Source organism: Cuculus canorus, chromosome 24 (genome assembly GCF_017976375.1).
Source record: "Cuculus canorus isolate bCucCan1 chromosome 24, bCucCan1.pri, whole genome shotgun sequence".
Lineage (NCBI taxonomy): Eukaryota > Metazoa > Chordata > Aves > Cuculiformes > Cuculidae > Cuculus > Cuculus canorus.
Window position 1 is genome coordinate 7,511,678 of NC_071424.1, and position 12,094 is coordinate 7,523,771.

At 58.2% G+C, this 12,094-nt stretch overlaps 1 protein-coding gene across 1 annotated transcript; it reads right to left on the reverse strand.

Annotated features, from left to right (window-relative positions):
* Nucleotides 1-3: 3 nt before the first annotated feature.
* Nucleotides 4-8,032, reverse strand: GPR37L1 (G protein-coupled receptor 37 like 1). Its single transcript, XM_009560605.2, has 2 exons — nucleotides 7,206-8,032; nucleotides 4-3,307 (listed from the first exon to the last, which is right to left on the reverse strand). The coding sequence occupies exons 1-2, from the start codon at nucleotides 7,893-7,895 to the stop codon at nucleotides 2,495-2,497; spliced, it is 1,503 nt and encodes a 500-aa protein (XP_009558900.2). The 5' UTR covers nucleotides 7,896-8,032; the 3' UTR covers nucleotides 4-2,494.
* Between the last annotated feature and the right edge of the window lie 4,062 nt (nucleotides 8,033-12,094).

Genomic DNA, 12,094 nt, shown 5'->3' on the forward strand with positions numbered 1-12,094 from the left:
TGGTTGTTTTTTTTTAAGAGATATTTTGGCTCAGATTTGACCTCTGTTAGGAAATGATTCTTGTAACTGTACAATTTTTTTGCCTCCTAATAATAATAAATTAACAATTTTGCGTTGGGGGCTGTGGTTGCAGTCACTTTGCTTCCTTGCCATCGCTGCCCTCCATCCCTCCTCGTTGCCTGTACCTGGGAACACATGCAGGGTCCAGGGCTCAGGCTGCACTGGGCACTCTCCTACTCGCCCAAGAAGTGTCGGAGCCAGCTCTGATGGCTCCGGATGCCTCATTATCTTGATCTGGTTGCAAAGATGAGCTTGGAAACCACTGGATTTCATGTACCAGGTCTGCCTGCTTTGATGCTGGCTTTGGAGCAGGGCTGCTGCAGAGCTTCTACTCTCTCTCCCTGCCCTCTTGCCTGCAAAAACCCCTTCCTGGGGGCTGTGGTCACTGCTGGGGGGGTCTGCCCCATTGCTGGGGGGCCTTGCCCCATGTCCTCTGAGCACTGTGGCTGCTGCTGCCTCCTCCCCGGCTCCCAATCCCCTGCCATGTCCTTTGTGGGCGGTGGCCATTTCTGGCCCTGTGTCCTTGAGGGGTTGTGTCCATTGCTGGGGGTGCCTTGCCCCATTTTTGGGGGGCCCTGTGTCCTCTGGGAGCTGTGGCCACTGCTGGGTAGTCCCAGCCCCGCTGCTGGGGGCCCTGCTGCGTGTCCTCTGGGGGCTGTGTCCATTGCTGGGGGTGCCCTGCCCCATTTTTGGGGGGCCCTGTGTGCTCTGGGGCTGCCCCCCAGCACCACCCCTTCCCCTCCCTGGCTTCCTGGGGACACAGGGCCGGGGTTGGCCCAGCCTGGGGCTCTGCCTGCGTGGGGCCCGTGCTGCCCGCGCCCTCCCTGACCGTTCTCCTCCTCCCGCAACAACAATCTGTGCTTTGTTCGCCCTTGGCCTGGGCTCAGGACAGGGTGGCACGGACCAAGCTCATGAGCGCTGCCCCCGCTCCCTTCCCACCGCCAGCGAACCCCACGAGGATCCCGCTTGCCCGTGGGGATGCGAGGGGGCGAGAGCACCCTGGGCTCCTCTCCCCCCTTCCAGCCCCTCCTCAGGATGAGCTCCCTCTTCTTCCCGGCTGCTCCCACACTGCGGGGCCCAGCGCTGGCAGGGGGAGGAAAGGAAAAACCCAGTTTTGTGCTCTCAGGAGAAAACTGGGGCTTTTGTTTCCCTGGAAACAGGGCTGCGAAAGCAAAGCCCAGTGGGTGTCGGTGCCGCACAAAGAGCACAGTGAGCCCCTTGCATTCACCCAGCTATGGCAACCGTCTCCCTCGCCCCGGCATTTCACAGGCTGGGGCAGGCGCCAGCGCAAGACAAGGAGCTTTCAGAGCTCCCACGGACGCAGCCGCTGTGGCCAGCGTGCCTCAGCCCCGTCCCACTGGCCAGGCTGCTCCTCATGGGTCCCCGTGGGTGCAGGAGCCCTGGGCAGGGGGCAGATGTGGGATCTGGAACCCATGATGCCCTGGAACCATTGTCCTGGACAAGTTTGGTCCTGCAATGGGCAGAGAGATGAATGCCAGGAGCCCTGCGTGGAGGTGTTTGGATGAGATACTGTCACCCAATTGGCTGCCCCAGGGGTGCTGGTCCCACCTGCAGCACTTTGGTCCTGCATAGATGAGGAACCACCTGCCTTGAAGGCTGGGGAGCACCTCAGCCTAGTGCTGGGCTTTACTGACACCAGTTTGAGTCCTACAAACCATCCCAAGCCTGGTGCTTTGGAGAGGACACTACCAGGGTGTTGGCTCACACCAGCTTGCTCAGTATCGCCTCAGAGGGCGGGCGGCAGACGGCCTTTTCCCATTGCGCTTGGGTGTTGCTTGACCTGGCACAGCTGCTTTCCTGCCCTCGTGCCCTCCCCAGTTCCCCATGTCCACCCCAGAGCCCACAGGTTTTGGGAAAGAGCCATCCAAGTGCCAGGCACTGGCTTGCCGTGGCTCTGCTCATCGGTGCTGCACGGCTGCATCCACAACGTGCTCTAGGTTACTGGTTTATTGAGCTCTCACAGGGCATGGCTTGGATCTGGTGGGATATAGTCATTGGGACCTTCTCCTACTGTGTAGAGGACTGGCAGGAGGGGGTGGGACAGGACGAGGGCAATTTGTATCCTATGTCCTCTGCAAGCTGCCATGGAAACCCTCTGTAGTTTCAGATGGGACCATTCTGGCACAATTCCATCCCCAGAGCAGCAACCCCTCTGAGCCTGGCCAGGCAGCCAGGACGGGAGGGCGCTGATGTCTTTGCTGGCCTTTGGGCAGAGGCAGGAAGGCTGCCAATATAGCCACAAGACCTGGGGTTTCAAGCCCCACTTGCCCAATGTGGGGTTTGAAGCCCATGGCGCAGCCCCCTGTGCTGTCTCTTCCACTTGCTCCACATCCAGACATGGGCACTAATGACAAAACAATGTTTGGTCTTGGGAGGAGGTGGTGGATCAATCTCTACAGCTCCCCGGTGGCACTTAGCAAGGGGTGCCGAGGGCCAGGAGGGGTGGAGGGGACTCCCGGGGCTTGTCGAAGAAGATGGAAGAGGACATCTCCGTTTTGAGCTTGCTGTCGGTGCTGCCCTCACTGGAGGCTGTGTCGGGGCTGCAGCCCTCACAGCAGCAGCAGCAGCAGTCCATGAAGGCCTGGCCCAAGGGTCTGCAGAGGCACAGGAGCAGGACAGGCGTCACCGAGCACTTGAAGAATAGGAAGAACTGGTTGATGAGGTTGAGGAGGTCCAAGGTCTGCTTGGACATGTTGGGGGACATGTAGGCCACCACGATATTGCAGACGTTCTCAGGGATGGTACAAAGCCCATAGATGACGGTCAGCCCAATGATGGTGCAGTTCAAGTGACTCTCACACTGGCTGTGCTTGGTCCCTCGGCACTCAGTCTTCTTCTCAGTGCTGCTGATCCTCCGGGTCACCAGCTGGCAGCTCACGGTGAAGAGGATGGGCAAGCAGAAGTAGCAACCAAAGTACCACCACATGCGAGCGTTTTGGTAGGTGAGCACCAGCGAGTAGATGGACTCAGGCAAGTTGGATGAGGGCTTCATGGTGCAATACTCAGTCACCACACCGGACACGGGCGATGTGTCCTGTGTCAGCTGCCAGAGTAGGATCTCTGGCACCGAGAGCGTCATGGACCCTATCCAGATGACAGCCAGCTTGGCGATGATGGACTGGCACTGCTCGATGGGCCGGGCACTGGCCTGGGGGCTGGTGGCAGCGTGGAACCTGTCAATGCCTAGAGCACAGAGGCTGAAGGTGGTGACTCCCAGCGACGACACCTGGCAAGAGGGGAGGCAGAACAAGTGGGCTTTGCTGCAGGGACATCACGGGGGATTTGACCTTACAAGGCTGATGGCAACCCCCTGGCTACCCAAGACCACAGCCCAAGAGCCTTCCTCCAAGGTTTTAGAGGGGTCACAAGCTGCAGTTGCATCCCTGCATTGGAGACACTTTTCTGTGACTCCTGAAATGTCAGTGTATAAAAGTGTCCCTTAAGCCATTTGTCCCTGCCCAGCTCCCTTGCCTGCAGAAGGGAGAGGCCTTGCTCCAACCCCAGCCAGGGTGGGAATAGCAGGAATGTCCCTCTGGTTCTTTCTCTGTTGTGGATAACTCTTGGAGAGGAAAAGCAGGGACCATCCCACCCAGCAGCACATTCCCAGGGTCCCCAAAGTCCCCCAGCTGCCGCAGGCTGGCTTGTCCCTGCCCTGATCTGCGGAGCTGCCGCCTGCTTCCAGGACAGGCCAAAAAAGTTGAAAGTGCCAATGTCACAGACCAGCTTGGGGCGATTTCCGCTGCATTGAGAGTGGCAGGAAAAACATCCCGTTTGCCAAAGCGAAGAGGCCAAAGGAGACAGAGGAACCGCAGTGGCTCTCAGAGGGCTGGCAAGGCACCGAGGGTCACAATCGGTTTTCCTGGTCCCAGCCCCAGAGCTGCAGCATCGCTTGGAGCCAGGTCCCACAGCCCGTGGCCAGGAAAACAGCAGTCATGGGCTGGTGTCCCCCAGCCCTGTGGCTTCTCCTGGCCTCATGAAGCCATCAAACGTCACCCTGGGCCTTCCGTGCACTCGGGAAACTTCTCAGGGCTCAGCAAGATGCCTGGGCAGCAGCCCTAAGCAGGTCTGGCACCAACACCCCCGCCCCAGCCTTTTCCAGTGGTCCTGGCTTGACCTCTTCACAGAGCACAGGAGCTCCTGACCAGCACTGATGCCAAGCACCCAGCATCACTGTTCAGTTATGAGCAGCAGCGGCCCCCCCAGACACAGCATCAGGATGCTAGCTCAGCATCACCATTGCACCCAGCCCCACCACCCAATGCGTCCCAGATCCTCTGCCCAGTGCCCGGAGCCACCCTGAGCATCCAGCACCGTTGCCCTGCCCCACAGTCAGAGGGACCCCAGGCACATCTCTGCATACTGCCTGCCACCAGGAGCCCATGTAGCCAGCTCTGCTCCAAAAACCTGGCTTTGTGCCTCCTCGACACTTGCTGAGCACTTGAGTAGCCACAGAAAGGAGGACAGAACGTTTGATCCTCCGAGTTCATCCAACAGCCTGAAACGGTCCTATACAGAAAGACTGGATGTGAACCACTGGGCTGCAGACCCATTCCCTTCTTGTGCCTGAGTCTGCTGGGGATTTAGCTGGGTCCTGGCTACGCTGTCCCACCCAGGCTGAAGAGTCCCTGATGTTGGGTCCCAGGTGAACAGAGAAACCTTGAGGCCCCTTTCTGCCCTTGCTTTGGGCCCAGGAGGGCAGGGCAGGACTGGCAGCTGGGGTGGCAGAGGGGGAGTGTCCTCCTCAGAGGACCGCACCAGCACCATGCCCATCCTGCAGCAGCGTCAACATCCCATCAACCTTCCTGCCTCCTCTGGGGACCAAGCTGACCCAAAGGACAGTTGCTGCTGCTCAGCCACTGGGCCTGGAGATGCCATCCCTAGGGATCCCCCACACAGGGACAGGAAGCCCATGGGGCAGCTCAGAGGAGGCCATGAAAGGCCCTGCTCAAGAAGGGGGCTGGTTTGGGGACATAGAATCATGGAATGGGATGGGTTGGAAGGAACCTTAAAGCCCATCCAGTTCCATTCCCCTGCCATAGGCAGGGACACCTCCCACTGGATCCGGTTGCTCCAAGCCCCATCCAACCTGGCCTTGAACACCTCCAGGGATGGGGCAGCCACCACTGCTCTGGGCAACCTGACCCTTTCCTTCCCATCCTCAGCCAGGGTGCTGAGCCTGCCTGGGCAGATGTGCGTTCATATTTCTACCCCACTTCGAGTCCTCCTGCCTGTCTGCAACATCGCCTGAGGGGGAGGATAGGAATGGAGCAAATAATTAATTTCATAAGAAGCTGTGGTGGGAGACCTCCAGAACTGAGCAGCTCCTGGTTGCTGAGCAGGGGAGACAGTGTGGTGAGGCAGAGGCTGCCCATCTCCTCTAGCAAACACCACTTCGTCGCGCTGAGCTGTAACTTGCAGGTGTAGGGCTGTACCTGGCAGTGTACCCAGGGTGTTTGTCCATCAACCCAAGTCTGTGCCCAAAAGACTCAGTGGCATCACTGAGGTCTCCTGCTGGAGGTGCACACAGCCAACGCATCCATGAACATCCAGGGACCCCGATGCATTTGCAGACCCAGTGCAAAGGCACTGACATGCAGAAGCTGGTGGTCACAGTGCTTGTCAGGGATGGAGCAGCAGGACAGAGGGAGACCACTGGTGGCAGGGGTGGCATCAGACCTGGTCACTTCACAGCCCTAGCAGTCACGGCTGTGCCCATGTCTATCCCTCAGCCTGTGTTGGGGTCACCCCAACCTGCAGCTGCTGTAGGGTGAAGCAGGGGGGGATAATGCAGCCACCTAGGAAGAGGGATGCAGTCAGATCCTGCATCCAAGAGCCCTGCGAGTCCCAGCGGAAGCTGGACCATGGAGGCGAATGTTGGGGAAGGGATTGTGGTGGGACATGCCAATGTCTTGGGGCCATTTCTTTCCCTGTGATGACTGAGCTCACTGCAGCCACAAGTCTTTCCTGTCTGAGTGCCAAGGCCTGCTCTCTGTCCCCTCCAGCTGCTGCTTCTCTGAGCAGGCTTGAGTCCTATGGATGGGCACGGACAGGTCAGGCAATGAGAGATCATCAAGTCCCAACTCAGCATGATGACAGCCCTTGGAATGGGTTCTGAGAGGTATCCATGGTCCCATGCAACCCAGGCAGATTTCAGGAGAGTGAAGGCAGCAGCTCCCGAGCCCTGAAGTACCAGCCAGGCCCTCAGTTCGCGGCTGGTTTTCATCTGTTTTGTCAGAGGCACTGACCTTGGGGGGAGGCACTTGGTGGAATGGGCAGTTTTTGAACCTTGACTGGCCTCACCAAGCCTGAGAGGGCCTTCAGGGACCGGACATTGTGTCTGATCCCTTCCACCCTTGTGTTTGCATCCTTCTTCATTCAGCCATGCTCTGGAGCCCCAGCCAACATGCACAGACAGGCTGGGTCTGTCAAATGTGGAAGTAGAGGGGAGCAGCCTGATCCCTGCCAACCCTGGAGGGTGGGAGATGACCCACACTATGGGGTTGTTTTCAATGCAAGAGCAGGACCACGCAAAATGAACCCATCTGGTGTGGTTTTGCTCATTCTGCCTTTCCCCGTCACCACAGTCCCTGTAGCCTTCTCGGAGGGTCTCCAGCTCACCCCAATCGTGGCCAAGGCATCACATGTGAGGCTTGAGGAATAACTAACGTCTCAGGTTCCCAAACACAATCCCAGGGTTCTCCCACCCCACTACTGCTCAGCGTTGGCCCACCTGCAGCCCCTGCCCCGGGGCCATCCTCAGCAGCCACAGCCCATGCTGGGCCAGCACGTTCGCAGGGCTAAGCCCACAGGCTGGGTCTGTTGAGCAGACAGACAGAGGGACCCCATGGACAGAAGTCCCCATGCTGGGTGGACAAAGGAAGGTTTCACAGGCTATCCACAGCCCTGACAGGGTTGATGCTGGCTGCAGAGAAGGAATGGCCCAGGGTGGACACAAAGGGGAGGTCAGTATCGGGACCGTCCCTCAGTTCCTTGCCGTGCCCCATGATGGGTGTCTCGGGCACACAGCCCTTGCGCGGGGCCACAACAGCATAGGCTGCCCCAAGGCAAGAGAGCGGAGAGGAGACGGGTACTTGGGCCCTCCAGTGCCCTGTGCAGCCCCTTACCTCCATGAAGGGCACGATGCGACAGGATATGTCCCCCAGAAGCCTCTTCTTGGTGATCTCATTGAAGATGACTACAGGCAGACAGAAGAAGAGGATGAGGAAGTCCCAGAAAGCCAGGCTGGCCAGGATGGAGTTCCAGGCACTCTTCATGTAGTAGTTGTGCCACACAATGCACATCACAGAGAGGTTTCCGATTATGCCGACTGCAAAGACGATGAGGGACAGGAACATCACAGCATAGGCACTGTAGGAGTTCTCCGTCACGGGATACAAAGGGTTCTGGATTTGCAACCGTTTGTCAGACATGGTGGCGAGGTTGGCTTGGGGCTCTGACCCCTCCCTGTCTGTGGGGACCCCTTGCTGCTGCTCAGATGGGTCCGTGCTGGACGGCAGAAGGACCTTGGTTGGGTGCAGGCTACCAGAGTTGAGGGGCCGTGGGAACTCCACCCGCACCCCCGGCACGTACTGCTGCACTGACTTGGAGTCCTCCTCTGTGCCCCGGCGCAGCCTCTCCTTCATCACCTGGACCTCTGGTCTGTACCAGGAGATCGTCACCAGAGTCCTGCCTCCACCTGAACCCTGGGCAAGGTGGGTGCTGCCTTCCCCAGGTTGCCCAGCCTCGCCTTGTCTCGCCGCAGCTCCTGGCACCAGCAGCATCAGCAGCAGGAGAAATGTTGGTGGAGAAGGCATGGTCCCCTCTGTACCCTCTGGTGAAAGCGTGCGGTGGGAGACAGAGCAGCCCCGAGCACAGGGACCCCGGGGCTGCGGGCAGCGAGGGAGCCGTGCGGAGGAGCAGCCGCTCTGTCCGGCTCTGGCTACTGCTCTGGGCTCTCTGTACAGCTCTGGGCACAATAAATGCTGGGCTGGGGAGCGGCAGAGCCGGGCCCTCTGCTGGTCACCCACCCGCTCCTGGGGAGGCTGCCAAGCTCTGCAGACACACCACAGCTCCCAGGCCCGGCAGCTCAGCAACCCCCTGCATCACCCCAGCATCCCCCAATATCCTCCCAGCATCCCCTCAGCATCCCTACAATATTGCCACAGCATCCCCCCAGTATCCCTCAGCACTGCCGCATCATCCCCCCAGTATCTCCCAGCATCGTCACAGCATCCCCCCAGTATGCCCCAGCATTGCCACACCACCCACCACCCCTCAGCATAAGCCAGCTGGAGGACACCATGCTCTGGCACTGGGGACGGTCTGCTGAGCTCACCTCTTCCCACCCGAGATCCCCTCTCCCAGTCCCTGAGCAGACGGCACTAAGGATGCCCAAGGTCCAGCTCTGGGAACCGCGTGGCATCCCCTGCCATGCAGCTGGGGCTCAGAGCACCCTCGAACAGCCAGGTGACCTTCCTGCAAGGGTGACGGGTGGGGAGGAGGACTGGCTGGCCTCAGGAAATTCTCCTTGCTGCAACGGGGTGTCAGATCTGCTGGCCCAGGTCTTCCAAGGTTAGTTGCTGATTTTCCTACTGAATTCCCCCCTGGGACGGAGTTTTGAACTGAAGTTCCTGATCCCCTCTACCTTTTACTTCTCTTCATACCCATCATCTCACCCCCACAACCATCTTTCTCCATTTCTTCACCTGTCCCCACCCCTGTCCCTTCTCCCCTACCCAGACTCCTGTTCTCGGTGGCTGTGCTCTCCTGCTCTCGCTCACAGGGGGGTGGTGGTGCCTGGGATGCTTCCCCCCATCCTAGCCAGCAAACACCAGCTGGGACCCCCCTGCTGCCTCTGCTGGGCACCGTGCCCTTCCCTGAGGCTCTGAGCCTCTGGGCTGATGTTGTGGAGCATCAAGGGAGACACCAACCTCTTGCTCTGTGTCTGGGGGCTGGTGGAGCTGATGGCACTGGAGACAGAGCAGGGCAATTTGAGCCCCAGGGCTCAGGGGCTGCCTCTTCCCAGCAAGTGTGTGACCACAGCGAGCAGGACGTTTGCTGAGATGGGTTTCAGCTGTGGAGTGCTCCTGCTCTGCTCAAAATCACATTGTACTCAGCTGGACCCTGGTCCTCAGCCACTGGCCGCTGTGGGTAGGCTGGCAGGGACCCCTGTCACCCCACACTCCTCCTGAGGAGGCTGAGGCTGGAGGAGTCTCTGCTCCCACACCATTTGGCTCAGCAGGCTGCTTCATCCCTGCTGTGCTGGAACCACTGCTCCATTGCGAGTGACAGCGCTGATGAGCAAAGGCCACAGAGAACGGGGACACACCAGCAGCCTGGAGCTTCTGCTGGCAGTCCCAGTGCCCTGGCAGCAGGGCTTTGCCCTGGGCCCTGTGGGCAGGAGCTGACCCTGCTGCTGCTCCCACAGCTTTGTGCTGCTCTTTGACTCTCAGAGATGTGATTATTTTTGAGCATTTGGAGATTTCCAAACGCAACAGGAGGGTTTCAGCTCTTGCTGAGCGCTGCAGGAGCAGACGATGGCAATGCCTGAGGTCTGTCCTGAGTGCAGAGGGACTGGCATCTCCAAGTGGTCACTGGCCCCGTGCTAGAGGAGCCATCTACTACAAAGGAAGAATGGCTTGGTCTCAGCTCAGTGACAGCCTGAGGACCACATGGGGCTGCTGTGGGCTGCCAGCTGCTTCAGGGGCTTCGGCTCCAAGACACAAGGAACCTTCCACTTGTGAAAAATCAGGTGATCAGCCCCAGGGTCCATGGGCCTGTTCTGGCCTTGGCCTACCATCTCATATCCCAAATGAGCCAAGCGTTCTCCTTAGTAGGTTAGAACCAAAAGGTCTGAGATATGACAGATGAAAGCTAGACTTGGTTTGCAGGGGGTCACAGCACTGTGCTCAGAGGTGGAGATGCCAGAAGAGCTGGGGCATGGGCACCTTGGCCAGCATTTTAGTCAGCATGGTTAACTGAAGGATGGGCAACGTGAACTTTTTCCTCACAGAACCCCTTGCGCTGATCCCAGCTCTGTCTGTCAAAGCCAGGTAGGAGATATGGTGGTGTGGGTCCCCACATGAGGCTTAAGGAGCCATGCCGTTGCATCTTGGCAAGGCTCAGAGGACAATGATGCTGAGTGAGGATGCGCAGAGTCAAGTCAGGGCTCGGGGCAGGAGCACAGAGGAGGATGAGGTCTTTCCTCAGTGCCCACATTAGCTCGGAGGAGGGAGCCCTTGGTGTGTTCCTTGCCTGCCAGGAGGGATGCAGCTCCCAGCAGGGCGCTGGCATCCAGCACCCTCCCACTCAGCCAGGTGTTTTCCTGTAAGGAGAGGAAGCTATTTTTAGTTTAATTTCATGGCTGTTGCACAATGCTGGGTGTGTCCTGGAGCTGCCTGAAGACAACAGTAGAGTTCACTGGGGCAAGGTGACACTGGTGGCAACAGAGTGACCTCAGGCAAGCTCTGTCTCCCAGGGAACTGCTGCTCATTCTTCCCTCTTTCAAACCAAGAGTTTCCCAGTCAGCGTGGGTCCCTGGCTGCCCCCGAAACAGGCGCCAGAGAGCAGACCTGGAAACTCTTTGGGAACCTCACATTTATCTTCTCCAGCCTGGATTCACAGACAGGTTGACACTGTTTCTCGGGAGATGAGTGTGTGTCTGAGTCTTGCAGACATCCCCTTGCAGGATCTTTATCAGAGTCAGAGCTTGCAGCTGTAACCCATGGGAAGTTTCTTCCTAAATCCCCTCTCCCAGATACTTAATTCAACCCTCTGAGTTTTGGACATGTCTACATAAAAATCAATTCCCCTCTAAGACTTGCATCTCCCCACACTGGGGCCCAGAGGGACAACCCCCTCAGAAACAGGTTCAAAATTTTCTGATGGAAAAGGGGCAAAAGTCAGCGGCACTTCTGAGTCTGCTTTGCGACACTCCAAACGTCATTCCCATTTGGGGGCTTTTTTAAGCTGTTCCTTTGGAGCAGGACAGTTCTGCTGCAGCCAAAGGCAGTTACAAAGCCATTCAGTAACTGCTTCCCCTCCCATCCACCATCTTCATGCACCCACCACAGCTCTCCAGATGGTTCAGGAGGGACAGGAGGATGTGAGGGAGCAACTGTGTCAGATCCTACTGCTGGGCTGTCTCTCTGTGGCTGGAGGGGACAGTGGGAGTACAGGATGTGCGAGCGGGCATCGTCTGTGCCAGCAGGAATGCCTGTGTCAGTTGATGGGTTCCTCCAACTCTCTTCTTGCCTCTGCAGGAAGCCCCAGTATCCTGCCAGTCATCACTTGTGAAGGAGCCCAGCAGGCTGAGCTGTGTCCCATCCCAGTCTAGGTTACATTGTCCCCTGTCCTCCTGCTTTCTGGGAAAGAGGAGAATTGTCCCATGCAAAGAGCTCTAATCCAACCATGGGGGCACGGCTGAGACAGAGGAAGCTTGGAAGTCTGGGCAGCAATGAGATGGAGGTGCCCATGGGCATAAAGCCACGTGCTGAGGTGGGCACTGGGAGAGGTGGTCATCTGAGGGGACATAGGACTGTCTGTGTGCAGGATGAGGAGCATTTTTCCTAGGAGGTAAGAGCACCACAACTACTGGCAGCCCCACACATCTCCACACGGGCCCCCTCCTGCTACTCTGCACCCTCTGCTGTGTGGGTCTGTACTCCGCTGAGCCATCATGTGACACAGTATCCTCACCAGGGCTCTGGGAGATGCCAAAGCTGTTCACCTCATGTCCTGCTTTTAGCAGAAACCATGTGTCTCACCAGACCTCAAGAGCGAGTTTAGACCCAGCATAGCTTGGCTCTTCCAGAGCCCTGGAAGCAGGTGAGAGCCCCTTGCAACCACAGCCAGCCTGAAGAGCAGGCTTGCTCAGACTCTATTTCACCCCTGCTTTTTCTCCATTGATGAAAACGATCTTCTTGTTAAACCAGTAGAAATATCAGACACCCCCACAGAGGCTTCACCCTGCCCTCTGGTGAGGTTCGATGAGCTCCTCAGAGCTCGCTTAAGT